The 23,512-nt window shown below is 38.5% G+C and overlaps 1 protein-coding gene across 21 annotated transcripts in view; it reads right to left on the bottom strand.

The window, feature by feature from the left end:
* Positions 1–23,512, bottom strand: part of EFCAB11 (EF-hand calcium binding domain 11) — a 169,818-nt gene that overhangs the window by 138,487 nt on the left and 7,819 nt on the right. For 16 of the 21 annotated variants that reach the window (XM_063644050.1, XM_063644051.1, XM_063644049.1 and 13 more), the window contains exons 4-5: positions 9,871–9,972; positions 8,885–8,975 (exon numbers count right to left, since the gene is read on the bottom strand). In XM_063644050.1, coding sequence (XP_063500120.1) covers positions 8,885–8,975; positions 9,871–9,972 — 193 coding nt within the window. Of the gene's footprint in view, positions 1–4,053; positions 5,508–6,956; positions 7,037–8,045; positions 8,094–8,884; positions 8,976–9,870; positions 9,973–23,512 lie in introns of those variants that run through there. The other 5 variants (XM_055288463.2, XM_063644058.1, XM_055288465.2 and 2 more) reach the window with 5 other exon arrangements.

Genomic DNA, 23,512 nt, shown 5'->3' with positions numbered 1-23,512 from the left:
TCATCTATTCAAGACCTACAAAACTGTGCTAGGAGTGTGGGGAGTGTGATGATGAATACCCTACTATGCTGCCTTCTCACGTTTAGCTTCCATTCTGACACTGGAAATAACACATGGGTACAAACAACTATGAAAAAGCATGAAGAAGAAAGACATTTATGAAAGATTAGGAGTTTAAAGCAGAAGGTGAAGACAATTTCCTTTTTGGGGGTTGCAAGGTGGCAGGGTAGGGCCGGCTTTCAAGATAAGAAATATCGTAACAGCTGGGCCTTGAAGGATGAATAGAATTTGTATCCGGATGGGTTTAACATAAGAGAGGACTTCAAAATCTGAGCTTCCTAAATGTGAAGAGACTAAATATTCCTTCCAATCTAATAATATATCCTTCATAAGTTAGCTTAAATGAAGAAACCAAAGCAACATAATCTATTTGAAAATCTACGTAACAAAGTCATCTTCTCTACTTGCTTCCTGCTCCAGTTTCTGAGTTTCAATTCCTCCATTTCTGAAGTTCATACTGGTAAAAAAGACAATCAAAATCAATTAAGAATCCTCTGAAAAACTGGTATTTCCTTAAAATGACTAGAATATAATTATTTCTATAGCTGAATTTTTAAAGTACAGTTTTATTCAATATATCACATGTGAAAGTCCCTAGAAGTCCCTCAGAGAGGAAATTCTGAGGTCAGCTTGAAAAGCTTACACACATTCATACTCCCCATCTTGTAAGCATGTGCAAGAGGACAATCAGAAAAGGGAATCTCTGACAATATAATTTTGAAACAAAACCATTGAAATAAAAACTGAAGCATTTCCATTGCAGAGAAGACACAAAATTTCATGAAATAAAAATTGGACCTCAAGAAGTTACTTCTTCGGTCATGCCACTCACACAGAAGGTAAAGCTGATGACTGTTATCTATGTATGGCTACAAAGAATGAAATATGATTTCTAGGTGTTTTTATGGATGTTTCTATACCCGGAAGCAGGCAGATACTCAAAGACCAATAGTCATAGTCACTAAATTAGGTACTCATTTTAATAACTGTGATGTTATTGAAGTTGCATGATTATACACAGAATCATTCTGAAGCACAAAATAATGACTGGGAAATTTTCTCTTGCTAGAGATGGACCAGGAAAATGATACTCAACAAGTTGGCTGCTGGCAGAAAGGAATTGTAGGAAGCTAAAAACTATAGTGAGAAATAACATTTCAAAAGAGACGCAAATGACTTGAAAACAAAAATGCTCTCTGAAATCACTTTCCTTTAGGCCCTCAGCTCTGCAAGACTCTTCCAATCAGCGTAACAGAAGAGCCTATTAGTTTGTTTTACCCAAGCTGGTGACAGTCCTTACCTCTATAATGGCTGTGATATAACATCTATATAATTTTTCTGCCAAGAGAATATCCATCACTCCCTTTTACAATTGCATTCCTAAGCCCCAACCCCCACTAATACTCTGATTTTGAAAATATCTTATTCAACAAGCAATGACATTCTCATTTTCACCCAATTTCTAATATTCAAAAAAGGAGAGTTAGATGTCCTATGTCCTTTGACCTTCCCTTGTGTAATATGAAGAAAGGGATTCTTACACCAAAAATATCAGGATATAACTTTAAATGTCTCCGGTCATGACGGGAGCATTTGGTGCCTCGATATTGCCACTTTACATCAGCATGTGGCAATCTGCCTGTGCACTCAGGATCTTGGATGCTGGGTCAGGGCATGGACCTTATGCACATTCACATTTCATCTCATGACTGGGAAGCAAAAGCAGCTTCCCAGAGCTTTTTGCCAACTGACAGGTGGTGGGAATGTACAAATAGCAGTGCTTACAATGAGATGGAGAAGGCTCCTAGGCATGGAGAAGTAAACATATCCATGCAGAGAAAAATGCCAGCCAGAAATACCACAGGGTGTTGATGGCGGGCAAAGTCAAGAAGGAACATTAAGCCAGCTTCCTGATGACAGCGAAGCTAAATCATGAACCAAAAACGCCTCCAAAATAAAGCAAAAAGAGACCACCAGAGATTAATTCATGAAAATCACATGTAGACAGAGAAAAATGGAAAGCAGAGCCACATGTGGCTATGAAGCTCCTCACTGCATTTCAAAGGACTCTTTCCTAGTTTATGAGAAATAAATTAAACCACGAAGAAAACAGAATTTTACTGTCACAGGGTATTTGGAATAAGTGGCAATGGACCAATGATTATTTATTAACTATAATGCAAAAGGCAACATGCCAAGGACAGTGGCAATTACAGATATAAGTCCATAAACTCGAAGAACTTGTACTAATTTATGGGGACAATCATAAACACTGTGTTTTCATTTATCAAGTAAGTGAATGAAAAAATACATAACAATAAATACTATCAACATTTAAGGAAAGAAGACTGTACAATGTAGAGAAAGAAAGGCTTTATTGAGGAGGACCTTTAAAGATGGTTTAAATCTGGACAGGTAAGAGTAGGGAAAGGCACTGCAAACAGAATGAAGTATAAATGCACATCACATAATCAAAGGAACAAGTACCATGCCAAGGGAAACACAGGAATTTGGGACTGATGAAAGATGAGTTTGAAAAGGGGACCAGATGTTGGAAAAGAGACCAGATGTTGGAAAGCCAGGTTAGTTTTAACTTTACCCCTTAGAGTCACTGAAGATTTCTGAACATTAAAAACAAAAGATAGCGCTACAAAATTTTCAGTAAGCTTTATTAGTGTTAAAGAGGAAAGATGTTTCTTACTTAACTTTTAATTGCTCAAAACAGCCTATTATCTAACATTAATTCTATAGTACAAACAGTACTATTGTACAAACAGCTCTTATGTCTCTTGAACTTCTGCCATTTTTAGTGGGTAGAAATTCTGACTAATAATGAAACATCATCTTTGATATAGTACACAAATACACAAATTGTGACTACCAGCTCTAGGAGGAATACAAAGTTATGTTTCTTTCTTTTTTTTTTTTTTTTGAGATGGAGTCTTGCTCTGTCACCCAGGCTGAAGTGCAATGGCGCAGTCTGGGCTCACTGCAACCTCCGCCTCCCGGATTCAAGCGATTCTCCTGCCTCAGCCTCCCGGGTAGCTGGGTCTACAGGCACGTGCTACCACACCCAGCTAATTTTTGTATTTTCAGTAGAGACAAGTTTTTTTTTGAGACACAGTCTTACTCCGTCGCCCAGGTTGGAGTGCAGTAGCGTGATCTCGGCTCACTGCAACCTCCACCTCCAAAGTTCAAGCAATTCTTGTGCCTCAGCCTCCCGAGTAGCCAGGATTACAGGTGTGCACCACCATGCTGGGCTAATTTTTTTTATTTTTAGTAGAGACGGGGTTTCACCATGTTGGCCAGGCTGGTCTCAAGTGATCCACCTGTCTCGGCCTCCCAAAGTGTTGGATTACAGGCATGAGCCACCACACCCACATGAAAGTTTTAAGTTTCAAATACTGAAAAAAGTCTCAAATTTTGAAATCCAAGTATTAAAGATTTTATAATATCTTTAGACATAATAAATGAGTAGCAATTTTGAATTTTGTATATGAGAGATCCCTTGGTTTATGAAAGTAATTTGTTCCTCACAACTTTTCTCTTGGTAGAAAACTTGCTTTCATTAATTTATGTGGAAAAAGTTATAATTAGCTTCCCCCAAGCAATCACTCATTTAAAAATAAAATCTGAAAAAATCACTGTTTCCCCTAATAAAACAAACACCTCTATAAAACAAGAGCTGAAAGTAGATAGGGGAGCTACTACAAAATAACAAGATACAGCAAAATACAAAAGGATATGAGACATCAGCAGAATAGCTCAAGAAAGAAATGTAAGAGAAAAGTAAAACCAAAACAGAAAAAGAAAAATGCCAAATTGGATGCAGCACAAAGGAGAACAGATATTGTTGAAAATACACTAAGAGCATGGTAATATACTAAGAACAAAGCAAGCAATTAAAATAAAAATTAGCAAAAAACTTAAAAGGACTTCCAAAATAGGCATAACCAATGTTCTCAAAGAAAAAGAATGTGACTCAAAAATGTTAGCATTCAATCCATTACATATTTTTATTCAAATACAATGACCCAGATAAGCATTTTTGAACATGAAAGACAGTGGGGAATATAATTCTTATGACCCCTACTTGAGGATAAACTTCAGCTGAGCAGAAACCATAGCAAAAGGCCTGGAGGTGAGCTTTGAATTCATTCAACTATAGAGCTATGACTAAAACAAAACAGGAGATTATGATTGCACAACAGAATGTGAATGTTATGAACCCTAATAATACGTTTTCTAAAAGAACACATTGCTTTCATTAATGATAAAATCACTAAAGTAAACATCACCAGAATACCTAGGCAACAATTCACAAACCTTACAAAATTATTTTACATTTAGTTCTCAAACACTTTCAGAATGAATGAATGATACACCAGTGTTCTATTAAATTATAAAGTGAAATGATTCCTTGATGCCTATGTCCAAGTCTCTTTCTTTGGATCGTTTTTGTTGTTTGGTTGGTTGAATTGCTGTTGTTTGGTTTGTAAAATTAAAGTGTAATACGGGCAAGTACTTCCGAAAGAGCCTACTCTTGATCTCTAGAAATTTCTTTGGGAAGAATCTGGCAGTCACTGAATTGAAGACTATAAAAACTTATTCAGTCATTCAAGCCACAGAGGACCCCGGGCTAATTAGAATTCTCCTTCTCTAGCTGCCTTCTTCTAGTGCTTTTCAGAGATCAGCTTTTTTTCTGGACCTGTGTAGTGAATTGCGGACCTGGGTAATGAAACCCATACATGCTGATCAATTAAGTGAAAAGCTACTCAAGCGTCTCAAAAAGTGAACGTCTAACCTTGGAAACATTAAATAATTTTGCATCGCTAACAGCCTCAGCAGCTGATGTTTTTATTATTGAAAATTGTTTGCATGACTGAAATAAGGATATGTGTGATATGTTAGACATCTCTGTTTCTTTGGCCTACTTCAATTTACACAAACAGGAAATATTTTTCCAGTTCACAACTTCCTTTAATATGTGTTATTCTTTTTATTTATTTATTTATTTTTTTTAGACAGTCTCACTCTTGTTGCCCAGGCTGAAGTACAGTGGCACAATCTCAGCTCACTGTAACTTCGACCTCCCGGGTTCAAGTGATTCTACTGCCTCAGCCTCCTGAGTAGCTGGGATTACAGGCGCCCACCACCACGCCTGGCTAATTCTCGTACTTTTTAGTATAGATGGAGTTTTGCCATGTTGGCCAGGCTGGTCTCGAACTCCTGACCTCAGGTGATCCGCCTGCCTCGACCTTCCAAAGTGCTGGGATTACAGGCGCAATCCACCGCGCCCGACCATGTTATTCATTATTTAGTCTAATTTTGGGATTGTGATATTATAAAAATACAATTGAGAGTTTAAAAAGCCCATATTCAATCAACAAAGTATCTTCTTTGGCTGTATGTTGCAGTGGTTTCCAAACTGTTTTGGTCTCACAACCCTAGGAAGTACAAGATTTGTGGGCATATACTCCACAACATGAATATACTTATTTATAGACGAGCACATGTGTTATTATATTAATATACCATGTACTTGGTTAAAGTATAGAAATTTCTAAAGAATTAAAGATAAAAATATTTTATTTATTAATGGCAAATAACTTTCTGATGTCACTAGAAATTATTAATACTTAACAAGAACAATGTACATTAATATACTTTATTATTTCTGAAAATCTTGGCTTAATATTTTATAAGTGAGCAATTTAAAATTCAATTTGTTTTGATACTTGGTTTTAATGGATAGTATAGGTACCTCATGAAAATATATAGATCTAAATGGGAAAAGGTCATCATGCCACTGACTCCATCCTCTGATAATACAAAGGTTTAGGAATTTGAAAATTTGTTTTGTTTTCTTAAATTATTATTTTGTTGTTGATGCCAACTAAAATTCAGTTAGTAAAGCCCATCTTTCCTGATATCTTGCTATTGAATTATATATATAATTATATATGTTTATATATGTTAATCATATATAATCATATATACAATTATTAATAATATATAATTCTGTTATATATAACTAATTATATACAATTATATCAATTATATAATTACATATTGCATATATAATTAAACAAATGCAATTAAATAATTATATATTATAGATTACATATATAATTAATTATATATTACATATTATATATGCTTAAATATCTATAATTATATATCACATATATACAATTATATACATTAATATATATAATTCCAATCATAATTATATATTACATATATAATTCAATATATAATTATATATATAATTCAATAGCTTTAATACATTTTCAAGATATACGCTAACCCATGGAAAGATGGACATATAAATACATATATATACATATGTTTTTTTTTTAAGAGATAGGGTCTTGCTCTGTTGCCCAGGCTGGGGTGCAAGGGTGCAACTTTGGCTCACTGCAGCCTCGAACTTCTGGGCTCAAGAGATCCTCCCATCTCAGCCTCCCAAATAGCTAGTAGCTAGGACTACAGGTATATGCCACCATACCTGGCTAATTTTTGTATTTTGTGTAGAGACAGGGTCTATGTTGCCCAGGCAGGTCTTGAACTGTTGGCCTCAAGCAATCCTCCTGCCTTGGCCTCCTAAAGTGCTAGGATTACAGGCATGAACCACCACACCAGGCCGAATTTGTTTTTAATAATTGTGTGCTACAATCACCACAACTTTGCAGATTTTTGAGATGGAGTCTCACTCTGTCACCCAGGCTGGTGTGCAGTGGTGTGATCTCTGCTCACTGCAACCTCCGCATCCCAGGTTCAAGTGATTCTCCTGCCTCAGCTTCCCGAGTAGCTGGGACTACAGTGCATGCCACCATGCCCAGCTAATTTTTGTCTTTTTAGTAGAGATGGGGTTTTGCCATGTTGGCCAGGCTAGTCTCGAATTCCCGACTTCAGGTGATCCACCCGCCTCGGCCTCCCAAAGTGCGGGGATTACAGATATAAGCCACCGTGCCTGGCCAGGACATTCCATTTTAAACATACCAAACATGCAGATATGAATTTTAATAGGTGACATTATGTTTTAAAATAAAATAACATTTTCAAACATCTATTTCAAAAATGTTCTCCCTGTAGCATAGCTTTTCTTCTAACAAGGTGTTACTTTCTCATTCATCGTTAAAACATTGCCTGTATCTTGAATGACTATATTTAAATACATTTTTCAAAAATCTCTATAAGGTAGTATCTACTAAAACCATTTAACACATAAAGTTCATCATATTTGGACAACTTGTCTTTTTGTAAAAAGAAAATGAGTATCAATTTTTAGTTCCTTTGTTAAAAACAACTTTTGTATGGTAGAAGTATATTGATATTCACTACCTATCTCATCACAAAATACAAAGATGCTACATTTTAAAGGATTTGCTTTTACAAAATCAACTATGTTTTCCCATAAGCATTTTGTATGCATCTGGTTTTAACTTCTTTGCTCTTCTTCAATAGCTTGCTCAGTAGCTTGCTTGTCAATGATGCAGCAAATGAATTTCATATATGTCACTGTTAATGATAATGACTGCAAATCTTGATTCAAATAACCTATTTACTAATTTCTATTGAGAAGGGCTGGCTCTGGTCATATTTCATCAAGTTACTTTTATCCCAAATGGGAACATCTGCCAGATGTCCCCCAATATCCATCCTCTCTCCCTCTTCCTTGGTATCAGAACCTCTATTCGTGGGCACATCATTGCCCAGAGCAAAGACTGCATTTTCCAAAACCCTTCCCCCTTGCAGCTGTGCGTGACCTTGGAACTAAGTTTTGGTCACTGGGTTGTAAGTGGAAATAACACATATCCTGAAAAGGAGTGCATACCTTCTGCTTTCTTTTCCTCCTAACCAGCTGGAATTCAGATTTGACTGCTGAAACTTAATATTTGACTACTGAAACTTAAGCAACCATCTTGAAGCAAGAGGGAGAAGCCAGGTGTTGATACAGCCAGAGCAACAAGAAAAGGGGCAATCTGGATCCTTCCCGACTGTGTGGTCAACATTTACCCCTGGTTTGCCTATGTTTATATGACAGAGAAATGAATTTCTATATTTTTTGAGTTTCTGTTCTTCTGGGTTTTCTAGCTCTCGCTGGTGTGCTGAACGCTAATGAATATACCTGTTAACAAGGTTGATGAAGAGCTCATGCTGGGAGTCAGAGACAGCTCAGCTGTGTTCTCACGTCAGCATGTGTTTGCACTATTAATATTACCTTCAATCTGCAGTTTCCTAACAGAAACTGCTTTTAAGCCACTTGTCCATTTTGTCAGGATTCGTTCATAAGAACCACATAATATAATCTTTAAATCCCCTTTATCAGGTATGTGTGAACAGCAACATGTGTCAGTAGCTTTGAAAGCAAGGGAACAAGGGGGCTACCATCAGTCAACTCCAGCTGTTCTCCCCAGACAACTCAAGAACCACATGTAACCTGTGTTTGTCTGAAATACAGACCATGTGAGGACACCAGCATCCATGCTAAATATTACTAAAGCTCCATTTTCCCTTGGTTCACACCTAAGTATCTGATAAAGTTCTTTCTTCCTGTTCCTCTCCTGCCCCTACTCATAAGTGCTTGTATGCACCTGCCTGGTGTGCAAGTGCTCCCCCAACTTTACAGTCCACTGTCAGGGGCATGGAAGGACTCATAGCTAACTATAGATTTCCCTCCTGGACCATGACACTATGCTGCAAGAGAAAAATGTTCCTGACTCAAAAATCAGAAATAAGTGCTTTCCATGAAGTCAAAAACATGTAAAAGCAAATGGTAAATCAAAAGGTGGTGTACAGAAGGATTTTGATGCCTTACCTGAATACCTCAAGAACAGTCCTTTCTGGTAATTTGGGAGCCACCTGCCTAAATGCTTTTTTGAAATCTTCCAAAGTTAAAAATCCACGATCTATTTGAAAACAATAAAAAATATTCACTTACTTTGATAAGACCTATCAACTGTTACTTCAGCCATAACATTTGTGCAAAACTTATTTTAATATATTACTAGGAGAAAAGCAGTAGTTTATGGTTGATTTCACATACAAGGTAGTCTGAGATTGTCTCATCGGAATAATTTAAGATTCTAATAATACTTTCCTTCAGTGCAGTCCCAGCTGATCTTGAAGGTCACTTCTGCCCCTATCATTTTGCTGATTCTCTCAGTACCAGGGATGGCACTATATAGAGACATGCACTATAACAACGGTGTTAGACTTTGAGTCTTTGCGAGTTGCCAAAACAATGCAGTCTTCAAAATTCATGTCTTTTCCTTTGCTTGGTATTAGAATCATGAAATATTACTAATTAGAAGGAAACCATAATAGCAGTCAAGACACTGAACCTAGACTCCATGAGTCTTTTCATTCTGTGTATGATCTGTGGGGCCTAGGGGGTCTACAGCCACCCACCCCTCTCAGCCACACCCTATGTGGGAAAACAATTCCACCAATCATCTGTACGTCAGAGCAAGAGTTGATGAGGAAGACACACGGTCTCCCACACCTTCATAGGTGGCTCATGGCCTATATCCTCCATGGCGAGTCCTTTTGCGGTTCCCATGACAATCAAGGTACAATATATTAGTACAACTATATAACTGTAAATACTATTTCATCTATGGTAAATGTCAAGAAATCACGACAGAGAAAAAAATGTGCATCAATACCTAAGGTAACAGCTAATGAATACAGTAATATAATCTTCCAAGCATATTATATATTTGATTTACTGGGTATATAATCCTACTCGCAATCCCTTAATAGCAATATTTTTTAACATCAAAACATTTTAGAGACACTTACAGTACGTGTCAAAGGCTGTGAAGATGTGTCTTACTTCATTCCGATATCGTTGAGCTTCCTTCTTTTTCCTGACAATATTTAAAAACCCCTCGAGTAATATACCTAAAAGTTGGGGAAAAAACAATTGGTCAAAGATTATTGTCTTCCTCTTTAAGAAAAAAAATAAACAGAAATGAACAGTAATAAATCCCAATAATCAAATTTTATCTTAATTTTGGTGAACAGTACTTACTCAAGATCTGTAAAGTTTCCTGAAGACCGAAAAAGGCATTTTGCTAAATGCCAACATTTAACAGACCCAACACTAGAAATCAATAGTGAAAACAAGACACTTTTAGGGTTCACTGAGCTTTTTCCAGGGGTAAAGGAATGGTGACCTTGAAAAAAGTGTAACACTCTTCCCTCTAATAGGCATGAAACTACTTATTAAACAAGGTCTCATAATTTTTCTTTCCTTATGCTTCTTTGATCCCTTTTTTCCTAGCCAGATGTCACTGTGGCAGGTTTTTTTTCCAACTGGGAGATCGGGTCAGAGAAGTAGTTTCTTAAAAGTCAATACCAATTGCACACCACAGATAAAGGTGGGGAGAATATTACATAAACAATAGAGCTGGCACCATCTCCAGCCCTGGATACACCCCACAACGTGTGGAGCAGCCTCAGGCTCAGCTTCCTGCGAGTCTCATAATAAAAGAGCCCAGCATGATAAAATGAGATTGGATACTGTGCTTACAATGTCTATTAAAATGAATTCTAATGTGATCTTTGTAGTAGGTTTAAAGAGCGAAGCCAAGAATTTAAACATTTTAGTGGAACTGAGCTCTACATATATAAAAAGAGCGGTTCATTTTTATAACTCAGAATTTCCATAAAAAAACATTATCACTCTGTTTTAAAAATAGCCTCCAATCATACAATAACCACATGCACATTTTTTCTTTTAGTGATGTAATACTAAGCTGTATACCTTTTCTAAAATAGTTCCAATCATTTAAAAAAATTTAGAAATGATTTTCTTAATTTCCTACATTTTTATTTATATTTAAAGATTTATAAACTGAAAAAAAAATCTGTCTGTGTTTAAATGATTCCTTTTAGGACCTACTGTGGGCCAGGCACTGTATTAAGTTTTGGAAATAGAGGGGAAAAGAGAATACACATGATTTCAGTCCCAAGGAAGCTACTGATCTGGTGGGGAAGGCAGTCATTACACAGGTTCAACTGCAAACGCACACCTCATTGCAAACTGTGGCATGGGCAATGAGGGGAAAGACAGGAGGTTGTGAAAAAGATTCACAGGAATCCTCATGTCAAGTAGACTCTGGTGAAGGAGAGATCCCTTCAAGGAGGAGATATTTAAGCCAAGACCTAAACCATGAGACAATACCAACTGCCTAATGTTGGGAAGAAGAGCACTGCTGGCAGTAGGAACAGCCTGTGCCGAGGCCGTCGGGTGGCAAGGTGGGAAAATGAAAAAAGGCTGCTGTGGTTGGAACAAAGTGAGCCAGAGAGAAGTGATACAACATGAGGTTGGGGAGGGCAGCAGGGGCCAAAACTCACAGGATCTTGCGGGCCACGGTAAATAATTTGGGTTTTATTTAAGTTGCAATAGGAAGTCAACAGAAGGTTTGAACTGGGAAGTTATATGATCTGAGTTTTGAAATATCTTTCTGGCTATTATCTTGATAAAAGGACTGAGGTGGGGGAGCAAAAATGTAAAAAGAGAGACCAGTTAGGAGCCTACTGGCAAGAGATGTGGTTGCCAGGTTGCTGGCAGTGGGGATGAGAGGAGTGGAAGGTTTCCAGATATATTTTAGAATCTAAATGATATAGCTTGATGAAGAACTAGATGTGGCGGGTGAGAAAGAAGGAGATGTCAAGAATATCCCGTAGATTCTGGCTTGAAGAGCTACTTAAAGAGAGGAGAAAGTCTGGGGGAAGAGCAAAATTGGGGCGAGATGAAGAGTTGCCATTCAGCTGTGTGAAGTGTTCAGTGTTCTGGAGACAACGAAGAGGAGAAGTTCAGGAGGTGACTGGCTGTCTTCTAGGCAACAGGGCATATCTCCCTCACCTACCAGAGTGCCTGGCAGGTGCTCAATCATATGTACTGTGGCAAATTAGCATATGTAGCATTTTTTTTCCATAGTTGTGGGGATACATATTGATGCAGCTCCATTCTTATCTAATCACCTTTGTGACAGAGAACACAATGCCAAATTGCTAGCTGAGGTTAAAACTGAAGTCTAGCCATGCCATTTGCCCACAAGATCATATCCATAACTGTAGCTTCATGAACACCAAAAGCTAGTCAATTAAGTAGCATCTAGAGTAGCTGAAATTCTTGAATAATATATTCACTGATAATGGCATGTCCTAGGAGGCCCTTTAGAAACGTACCCCAGTCCACCTCTCAAGGCTTCCTAGTCAACTTCCTGGTGCTTCCCCAAGCCAAGAGGCCCTTTCGTACTCCACACCTTTGCATGTATAGAACACACTGCCTGGAATAATGCACTTTCTCCTTTTTTCTCCTAGTGAATGTTTACATCTCCTTCCAGATGCAACCCAGGCATCACCTCCTGTTTGAATATGTCTCTGATTTCTCTCAGCTGAGTCCTTTTTCTGTGACCCGACGGCCCTTTGTTCATCATGCAATCATAGAAGTGATTAGGACCTATGGTAATTATTTGGCCACATGTCTGCCTGAGATATGCTGAGGGAAAGCAGTGTATAGTGTTCTCAAAATTTTATCCCACGTTTAGCATGATGCCTAGCAGACAGTAGGCATTCATTACATGTTCGCTGAGTAAGTAACATTCAATGAATAATAACAAACAAGAAGATGTTATTTCTAGTTTCTAGCAAAAAGCATTAAAATGTGTGTGGTTTTTTTTTTTTTTTTTTTTTTCCCCTAGAGACAGGTTTTCGTTCTGTTGCCCAGGCTGGAGTGCCGAGGCTAGTCACAGGCATGGCCACAGTGCACTACAGCCTCAAAATCCTAGCCTCAAGTTATCCCCCACCTCAGTCACCCCAGTAGCTGGAACTAAAAGCATATGCCACCATGCCAGGCTTAAAATGTGTGTTTTAGAACAGGTGTGGTGGCTCATGCCTATAATCCTAACACTTTGGGAGGCCAAGGTGGGCAGAGAGGTTGAGGTCAGGAGTTCCAGGCCAGCATGGCCAACATGACAAAATCTGTCTCTACTAAAAATACAAAAATTAGCCATGGTAGCTCATGCCTGTAATCACAGCAATTTGGGAGGCTGAGGCAGGCAGATCACCTCAGGTCAGGAGTTTGAAACCAGCCTGGCCAACATGGTAAAACCTATCTCTACTAAAAAATACAAAAATTAGCCAGGTATGGCAGCATGCACCTGTAATCCCAGCTAGTCAGGAGGCTGAGGCACAAGAATCGCCTGAACCCAGGAGGTGGAGGTTGCGGTGAGCCGAGATTGTGCCACTGCACTCCAGCCTGGGTGACAAAGCAAGACTCTGTCTCAAAAAAAGAAAAAAAGACCCGTGTTTTAAATGATCTTATAACTCTGTAAATGAATGCCAAAAAGTAGGTCTCTTTCTATTCACATAGACAGCAAAATAAACTGTCACTTCACAAACTCCAATTTCTTAAAACATATGATATAGTAGAAACCAAACAAAATTCAGAGAGAACTACATCCATAATATTTGCTCTTATCATTGCATTTGACTTAGAGAAGCGATAAACGGAAAAAAGCACAACTCCATGGTTCATCGTGTAATTCACAAGGAAAAAAAACGATCTGAGTGGTGATATCCTTTAAATTACATATTCAGATAACTCAGGAGTATTTGGAGCTATGCAGTATTCAGGTCTTTATTTCACAATATTGTAGGATAAAAACAAACAGTCTTTAGCTTTTACTAGGAGAAAATGCATGTGGATTTAAACTGTATGCCTATTACCACTTAAAAGGAAAAGCCATCCAATAACACAAATTACTCCGTATGTGTAATCAATTTCTTTCACACTATTTTCCCACACAATCATATACTTTTATTTCTTCAAGTCCATACTCTACGGGTTAAACTCATCAAGCATATATTGTGTAAACATATCCCCTCCCTTCTATGCCCTTAATTGTCTTAATCTTCTAAGGCAACATTTATCCAAATACAAGCCCCTTTTCTAAAGCACAGAGGAGTTTTTGTTCAGCTCGGCTCTCATGTTGTAGTAATATGATCACTTTCCAAAGCCAATACATAATAACATGCTATTCCTGAAGCTCTAGAATGAAAACACATTAATGTAAGCTGTATACATCTAGCTCTTTACATAACCTAGAAATAGAGTTCCTACTACTAGCTCCACCTGCTGTCACAACATTCAAACCTAAAATTACCACTTCACAAAGGCTTTCAGTAATTCTACTATCAGATTTCATACCCAATAAGAAATGTATTACCTGTGTCCCCTCCCACCCCGCCTCCAGAGGAAGAATATGTTCAGAAAATTCTAATTTCAAATACAATGTTGAGTCTTTTGTGCACGCTGTTCCACTACTAATAGTTACCTAAACATACTTTACTGTGGTTACAAATTAGCATCACAACATTAGGAACCACACAGATCTATGTGTTTATCTGTGTTTATTATTAATATGTCTGCAGAAGGTATTCAGAAATTGCCTGGGTCATTGGACTCTATCAATAGTTGGCAAATTATTTTTTTTTTAGCTGTAGGAAAGATTCTTCTTTATATGAAAATAGAAAGCCTCATGTGTAGAGGAGATGAAGGCAGAACTATTTGGTTTGAAGTGGGTGGGCTTCCCATTCTTCCGTATCCAACAGTGTCTTTGAATGTGTTCCCAAAGGATCTAGGACTGAGGATCATGGTTTAAAGACCACTGGACCAACGATCTTTACAAATCCTTCCTGAATCTGCAAGTCCATGCATTTTTTTGTACAACTGGAAAACATCTCCTTCCATTTTATAAACAATCCTTGGCAAAATGGACTCTCTTCATGTTCTGTAACTTATATATATATATATTTTAGATGGAGTCTCACTCTGTCGCCAGGCTGAAGTGCGACAGCGTGATCTCAGCTCACTGCAACCTCCACCTCCTGGGTTCAAGCAATTCTATTGCCTCAGCCTCCAGAGTAGCTGGGATTACAGGTGCGTGCCATCACACCTGGCTAATTTTTGTATTTTTAGTAGAGACGGGGTTTCACCCTATTGGCCAGGCTGGTCTCGAACTCCTGACCTTGTGATCCGTCCGCCTCGGCCTCATAAAGTGCTGGGATTACAGGCATGAACCACTGCGCCTGGCCAACATGTACATATTTTTTAGTTTCCACACTACTTAATACATGTGACACACACATATATATATATATATATATATGTCAGAGAGGGAGAGACTAGAAAGGTTATTTTTTTTCTACTTGTTTGTTTTTAAGCAGTTTCTTTGGAGGGTAATCATCTTTCACCACAGCAGCAGATATATTCAAAAAGTCTAACAAAACTATATAAATTTTTTACTTGCAAGTTCCATTAAGTATAGTTTTTTGTGGTTCACAGTTCTAAGCTTCAGGGTCAGTGCACACAGAGAAACCCTCTTGAAAATGAAGGAGTCTAGCATCTGGCTATCACAGTGAGCTCAAATTAGAAACTGCAATAAACCTGGGGAGAGTGAAAGAGAAAACAATAAAAATGGCAAGTTATTTGGACAGTAAGCCTGGCCCTAGATTTAGTAGAAAGGAAGGGTTCACGTTCATTGTGCCACATATTGATTTTTCCAGGAGTTAAAAAAAATGCTTAAAAATTAGGGTTTAAAAGGATGAAGCAGGCTTTCAAAAGAGATAATGCCTTCTCCAGTTTGAGACACAAAATTCAAATTATGACTTTTGGAGGCCATGACAGTGAAGGGGTGGGAGAAGGATATAATGTGTTTGCACAGAAAGACTGTAAGGATGGTAGGTGAAAGTGACTTCAAAAATAATGAGTTGTCACCTATGATAAATGAATTCAGAGGATAATATTTTCTTCCAGCTTACTATGGATGTGTAGGGAAATAAAGAGAAAATAATCTACCTTAATGGAATAAATCAAGTTTTACTATATAATTGGAGAGAAAATGAGTGAAAACGTTATAGGCCAGGTGTGATGGCTCACCTCTGTAATCCCAGCACTTTGGGAGGCCAAGGCAGGCAGATCACCTGAGGTCAGGAGTTAAAGACCAGCCTGGCCAACATGGTGAAACCTTGTCTCTAATAAAAATACAAAAATTAGCCAGGCGTGGTGGTGCCGCACCTGTAATCCCAGATACTTGGGAGGCTAAGGCAGGAGAATCACATGTTTACCTCCAGGTTTGAACCCGGGAGGCAGAGGTTGCAGTGAGCCAAGACTGCGCCACTGCACTCCAGCCTGGGCAACAAGAGCAAAACCCCATTTCAAAAAACAAAACAACAACAACAAAGCAAAAAATAAAAATAAAAAAACCAGTTACAGTAGAATAGAGAAATCTGAACCAATAAAATCTTATTTCTATCAAACCCAGGCAGGAATTGTTAGTTTTTTATTATATACATCTCCTGCTCATAAAGCTTAAAAGCTTCCTCAGTGTTAAACAGCACAAAGTCCTAATACCTTATTCTGGACTTTAAAGCTTCATCCTTCCTTCCATGCACACCGGTCCTTAATCCTTCCCAGATCTCATCATGTCAGCTGACTTGGCTGGACACAATTCATTTATAGTTATGCACCATATTTCTTGCTGTTGCAGAGGTTTAAAAAAAAAGGTAAAAATCCAAGGAGAGTGGATTCTGTTAATGGGAGGACTGCATTAACAGCATGATAGCTGATATATTTAGGTATGCAAATCTGAGATGGGCGAGAGATTTGTGAGAACAGGGATCTAGGAAGAAGAGATTTCAGGCACTGAGGTGGACACCACAGGAGAAGAGGGTCTCTGAAGAACTCTACACAGAGAGCACAGTACCAGCAACAGGAGCGGGAGGCGGGGCACACAGCTGGCACCTGCACTGCATTCATTTACTGCCTCTTTTCTCCTTTGCTCCATCACTGTTTCAAATCCTACCCACCCTTCAGCATGTCCAGCTCCAGGCCCACACCTCCTCTAGGGGGCAGTCCTGCCCTCCCGAACTCTTAAGAGGTTTTCTTGCCTATAATGGTAACGTAACATCTGGCGGTAAAAGAAGTGGCAATATTTCTTTCATCTTCCCAATCACATAAGATATACACACATTTTTTGATGGAGTCTTGCTCTGTCGCCCAGGCTGGAGTGCAGTGGCAGGATCTTGGCTCACTGCAACCTCCGCTTCCCGGGTTCAAGCAATTCTCCTGCCTCAGCCTCCGGAGTAGCTGCAATTACAGGCACCCGCCACCACGCCCAGCTAATTTTTGTATTTTTAGCAAAGACAGTGTTTCACCACGTTGTCCAGGCTGGTCTTGAACTCCTGACCTCGTGATCCACCTTCCTCAGCCTCCCAAAGTGCTGGGATTACAGGCGTGAGCCATCGCGCCCAACCCACATGAGATACATATTTTTAAATGTCTTTAGGTCAGTGTCTGTGTCTCCTAATTCCTCCCCATCTCTATAGTGAAACATATTCACCATTTTCTAAATGGGTAATTAAATAAACATGGATGGGTGAATATCTGTAGGAGATCCCACAAAATGCTCCTATGATTATAATTTCAAAATAAGGTAACCTTAATGTGTATGCAGTTTCCTGATTATAGAAAAGAACTAAGAGGCCAATTGAAATCTGAAATCAACCAAAACCTTCATCCCTGCTATACCTTGATCTTTGTTCCATAGGAGCCAAAATAAAAAACCATACACAACAGCAGGTGTTTTATGACAGAAACTAAGACCAGAAAAAGGATATTTAAATTTAGAAAAAATAATACCTTTAATAGTCAACTGTCTGGTTTAGAACAAGCCAGACAAGATATTAATAAATAAAAGCATGCAAGCCAACTGACCATTAACCTAATCATCCAAATTATTTTTCAATTGGACCTTACACTAGATAGCAGTCACACAGTCCATAATTACTGCTATGATGAATCAATCTCTTTGATTTTTCCATCATTCAAAGTGAGGGTTAAAAGTAAGTTCCTGGAAAGCTTTTTCAAGTATCAAAGTAGAATATGTCCATTAATTTAAAATGGCAATAGTATAAGGAAACAGAAAAGATGCTCAATCTAATTGCCTAGTGAAAACAAAATTCTGAAGTCCTTTTTTCTGGTTTTTAACCTTCGGCATATTTTACATAGATCCGAGATAATAACACAGAGACAAATGTATGAGGATTCAGTGGGACAATGCTCATTCAGTTCTTATTTATAGCTTTTAGCATAAAGAAAAGCCCTGTAAATCTTAGCTGTTGTTATTTATATAGAATGGTCTACAATTTATTCTGGAATAAAGTCAGACCATCTGAGATCTGTAAACTTGGAACACACAGTCTTTGCCCTCCATAGAATTGCCCTGACATTAAACACTCGTCTGCATTGAGAAAAGATGAAGCAACAGCCTTACAAAATTCACTACTGCCATTTATTGAACAGCTCGTCGACACTGACATCCACTCACCAATCTCCCCTCCATGAGACATCACAGAAGAGCTATCCCAGGGCAGGAGGACTTACGCCTCTCTAGACAAATTGTTTTTTTGCATGGACCCTGACTGCAGCTGTGCTTGCTCGTGTTGTCCTATTTGCTCTGGATGCTAGGTAGTCCAGAACCAAATTTGAAATTAACGTCTAACAACTATAGAGAACACGGTGATTTGTGTTTTGTGTATTGATTCTACTCCCGACTTCAACTCATTGATTCATAAAGTTCCTTAGGGGAATGAATACTGGCCTCAATTTTGTCACAGTTAGGAATATGACCCATGGCACTATTAAAAATCAAAGGAAGGGCTTATCAATTGGTTAAGAGGGTGAGCTAGAGGTCAGATCACGTTGGTCTGGTACTTACTAGCTAGCAGTGCCACTCTGGGCAAATTACTTAACCTTGCTAGGCTTCTGGATTTATTTATTTTTTATTTTTAAACTTTTTAGTACTTTTTTTTTTTTTTTTAGAGATATGGTCTTGCTATGTTGCCCAGGCTGGTCTCAAACTCCTGGGCTCAAGTGATCTTCCCACCTCAGCCTCCCAAGTAGCTGTAAATACAGGTGCTTACCGCCATGAATGGCTAGAGTTTTTTAACTTATAAAATGGGGATAATCAGCCAGGCACAGTGGCTTATGCCTGTAATTCCAACACTTTGGGAGGCTGAGGTGGGAGGATCATTTGAGCCCAGGAGTTAGAGACCCTGTCTCAAAAATAATAATTTAAAATAATAAATAAAATATAATGAGGATAATATGGTTTGGCTCTGTGTCCTTACCCTACCCAAATCTCATCTCAAATTGTAATCCCCGTTGGGGCAGGGGCCTGGTGGGAGGTGACTGAATCATGGGGGCTGACTTGCCCCTTGTTGTTCTCACCAGATGTGGTTGTTTGAAAGTGTGTGTCAATTTCCTGTTCACTCTCTCTCTCTCCTGCCACCACGTGAAGAAGGTCTTTGCTTCACCTTTGCCTTCTGCTATGATTGTAAGTTTCCTGAGGCCCCCCCAGTCATGCTTCCTGTTAAGTCTGTGGAACTGTGAGTCAATTAAACCTCTTTTCTTTATAAATTACTCAGTCTCAAGTAGTTCTTTATAGCAGTGTGAAAACGGACTAATACAGAGGATAATCATAAAATCATAGAGTTATATTACATATAACAATCATCACAGATGAATGTGCTCATCACAGATCTGCATGATAACTGTTCAGGAAATGATTGCCTTAATTATCTATAATAATAATAAATACTGTGAAAGGATTTTGCCAAGTATTTATTATTTTATTATTCCTCTATATTATTTTGTGATTCTTCTCTGAAGCCTAGGTTCCTCATTTTAAAATAAGGACAGATGACTGTTTTCCAGGTCTCTTCTAGTTGCAAGCTTCTTCATTCTATACACTTGGAAAAGTTATGAAGTGCATCACAGAGAATGAGGGTTATAATGAAACCCTCTGAAAGAGGTAGCAAGACTGTAAATCAGAACCGACCTCAACTGTGATCTGCTGCTTCCTTTATCTAATGGCTTGATTTTTTTCTTCCACTCATGTATTTCCTTGTTTCAAGCAGCCACAACAGTTTTTGCTTATATTGAACAGTTTTTGCTTGTTAGGTTACAGGCAATAAAAACATCATTAGCACCTTTCTGCTACTCACCCTGGCTGCCCTCAAATTCTCCCAGCATGTACACTTCTTCCAGATACTCTACTCTTATTTCTAGTAGCTTTGACTTTTCACTCTTCTTAATTTTCACAAGGAAATCTCTACTGAAATGACCCACTTTTCAAGAGGATTAGAAGCCCTTGGGAAGCAGGGCCTGGGCATCCAGGTTTAGGTATAATCCCAAACCCAAAGTGCAGGGTGTCTAGCTTCGGGACTCTGGCCCTTCCTAAAAGCAGCTGAGTCTGGGCCAACCTAGAATGTGAGTCTGACCTCGCCCTGCAAGCTGGGCAGCAACTGGGGCCTGCAAAAGAATCCTGTGGATGGCGTGTTAGAGCCCTGTTCTGAAGTAAGAAGAGCAATGGATAGCAGAGGAGAATTCCCAAGTCACAGCTGTATTATACAGAACAACTTTGGAAAATTGATTACCTGAATAAATAGTTCCCAGGAGGCCAAGGCCAGCATTTCAGACTTTTTTTTTTTTTCTTTTGAGACGGTCTCGCTCTGTCACCTAGGCTGGTGTGCAGTGGCGTGATCATGGTTCACTACAGTCTCAACCTCCTGGGCTCAAGCAATCCTCTCCCTCAGCCCCCTGAGTAGCTGGGACTGGCATGTATCATCAGGCCTGGCTAACTTCTGTATTTTTTGTAGAGATGGGGTTCTGCCATGTTGCCCTGGCTGGTCTCAAACTCCTGGGCTCAAGTGATCCACCCACCTTGGCCTCCCAAACTGCTTGGGACTACAGGCGTGAGCTACCACACCCGGCCAATTTCAGTTCTTCAAGATCCAAACATTAAGAAGACAGATAATATATGTGGAAAAACATTTAATCTGCACATGAGCCCTCTTCCTTCAAGAGAAATACCATGTAAAATTGACTCATATCAATAATAGGGAAAGAAGAAAAAGCAGATGGTTTGAAATTGGTTCAGTATTGAACAGTTCTAATAGAAAAATTGCATGTTAGCAGCAATCAGAGTACAGCAGTGATTTCTCGCTAGGCTATTTTACTCCTTTTCTTGAATGTCTGTGGTCTTGAGTTTTTCCAAATAAACACACACACACACACACACACACACACACACACTCACACTAGAGTACAGCTGGAAGAATACAGGTGGGGACTGTATTCTTTCTTCCAGAATCCATACCTCTCTGCACATTAGAGAACTAGTTAAGGAAAGAAAACATTCAGTGTGAAGTCAAACCCTTAATTCAAAATCAGAGAACATACAGAAGAAAGAAAGTCTAGGAGAATAATGAATGTTAAAATGCTTTCAGCAATAGTCACACTTGATGCATCAGAAAAGCCACTATATTAATCTTTTTTCATGCTGCTGATAAAGATGAGACTGGACGATTTACAAAAGAAAGAGGTTTAATGGACTTACAGTTCCACATAGCTGGGGAGCCCCCATGATCATAGCGGAAGGCAAAGAGGAGCAAGTCGTGTCTTACATGAATGACAGCAGACAAGAGAGAGCTTGTGCTGGGGAACTCCTCTTTTTAAAACCATCAAATCTCGTGAGACATATTCACTATCACAAGAACAGCCTGGGAAAGACCCGCCCCTATTATTCAATTATCTCCCACCGGGTCCCTCCTACAACACGTGGGAATTATGGGAGGTACAAAATGAGATTTGGGTGGGGACACAGCCAATCCATATCGGTAACATAATAGAGAAACACGATATTATGACTAGGGGAAAATCTTTATCCAGAAAGAATAACTCACTGAATATCAGGGAACTCTTAAGAAAGAGAAATCCTATCAATGCAAAGAATGTGGGAAATCCTTTTGCCAGAAAACAAAACTCTCTGTAGATTGGAATATTCACAAAAAACCCTAAGGAAAAAAATGTAGAAAAGGCTTTATCAAGAAGTTGTAACTAATGGAACATCAAACATTATTTTGAATATTTTGAAAGTGAAAATTTTCAACAAGAAATTTAAAACCTGGAGCAATTCTATCAAGTTAGGGATTATATCAAGAACATGTTCTCCTAGCAATAATCCTGAAAGTCTTATTTTAAATGTGATTCTAAACCTTGTATATAAAGTGTAACAGATTTTAAATCTAAATATTAGTAATCCCTGTTCTCTTTTTTCCCCCCACTCAGTGTGGGTAGTAGTTTCTCATTTTTATTGATTACCTCAACAAAATCAGCTTTTAATTTTTTCTTATTTGTCCTCTTTTCAATTTCAACAATTTCCATTCCAATCTTTACTATTTCCTTTCCTCCCCTTATTTTGGGCCCTATTTACTCTTTCTGTAGTTAAAGGTAGAAGTTAATTAAAGGTAGAAGCTGAAGTCATCAGTTTGAGACCGTTATTCTTTCCTAAACATAGAAAGTTAGTGCTACCACTTTCCAAGTACTGCTTTCAATCCATCCTACAAAATTTGAAATGTGGTCTTTTCATTCAATTCAAAATACTTCCTAATTTTTCCCTTTTGATTTTTTTCTTTGACCTATGAGTTATTTAGAAGTGTGCTATTTATTTGGAAATTTTAAACTTTTACTTGGAACAACTATTTGCAACTTTTCCAGAAGCTTTGCTATTGATTTCTAATATAATTCCATCACAAAGAACATACTTTGTACTTTAAATGTATTGACATGTTTAATGGCCCAGAGTATGACCAATTTTATTAAATATACTGTGTAGACTTGAAAAGAATGTGTATTCTGCTGTTGGGTAGAACATTCTATAGATGACAATTAGGTCACACTGGTTGACAGTGCTGTTCACGTCTCCTATATCCTTATTGATTTCATGTCTACTTGCTTAATTATTGATAGGGGTGTTGCAACCTCCTACCGTCATTATGGATCCACTTTTCTTTACAGTTTTATTAGTTTTTTGCTTCATGTATTTTGAATTTCCATTATTAGGGGATTTTTTTTTTTTTTTTTTTTGAGACAGAGTCTTGCTCTGTCACCCAGGCTGGAGTGCCGTGGTGCAATCTGGGCTTATTGCAACCACCACCTCCTGGGTTCAAATGATTCTCGTGCCTCAGCCTCCCGAGTAGCTGGGATTACAGGCCTGCACCACCATGTCCAGCTAATTTTTTTGTATTTTTTCCATAAAGACGGGGTTTCATCACGGTTGGTCTCAAACTCTTGGCCTCAAGTGATTTGCCTGCATTGGCCTCTCAAAGTGCTGGGATGCAGGCTTGAGTCATGGCACCTGGCCAGGGGCATAAATGTTTAATTCCCTTAATGAACTGGCTCTCCTTATTCCTGGTAATATTCCTTCTTCTGAAGTCTACTTCATCTGATATTAACATGCTCACTTTGGCATTCTTTTGGTTAGTGTTCAGTACAGTATATATTTCTAATCTTTTTTGCCCTTATATT

Source organism: Symphalangus syndactylus, chromosome 8, assembly GCF_028878055.3.
Source record: "Symphalangus syndactylus isolate Jambi chromosome 8, NHGRI_mSymSyn1-v2.1_pri, whole genome shotgun sequence".
Taxonomy (NCBI): Eukaryota; Metazoa; Chordata; class Mammalia; order Primates; family Hylobatidae; genus Symphalangus; species Symphalangus syndactylus.
The sequence above is the reverse complement of the archived record's forward strand: the minus strand, read 5'-3'. Positions and strand labels throughout refer to the sequence as shown.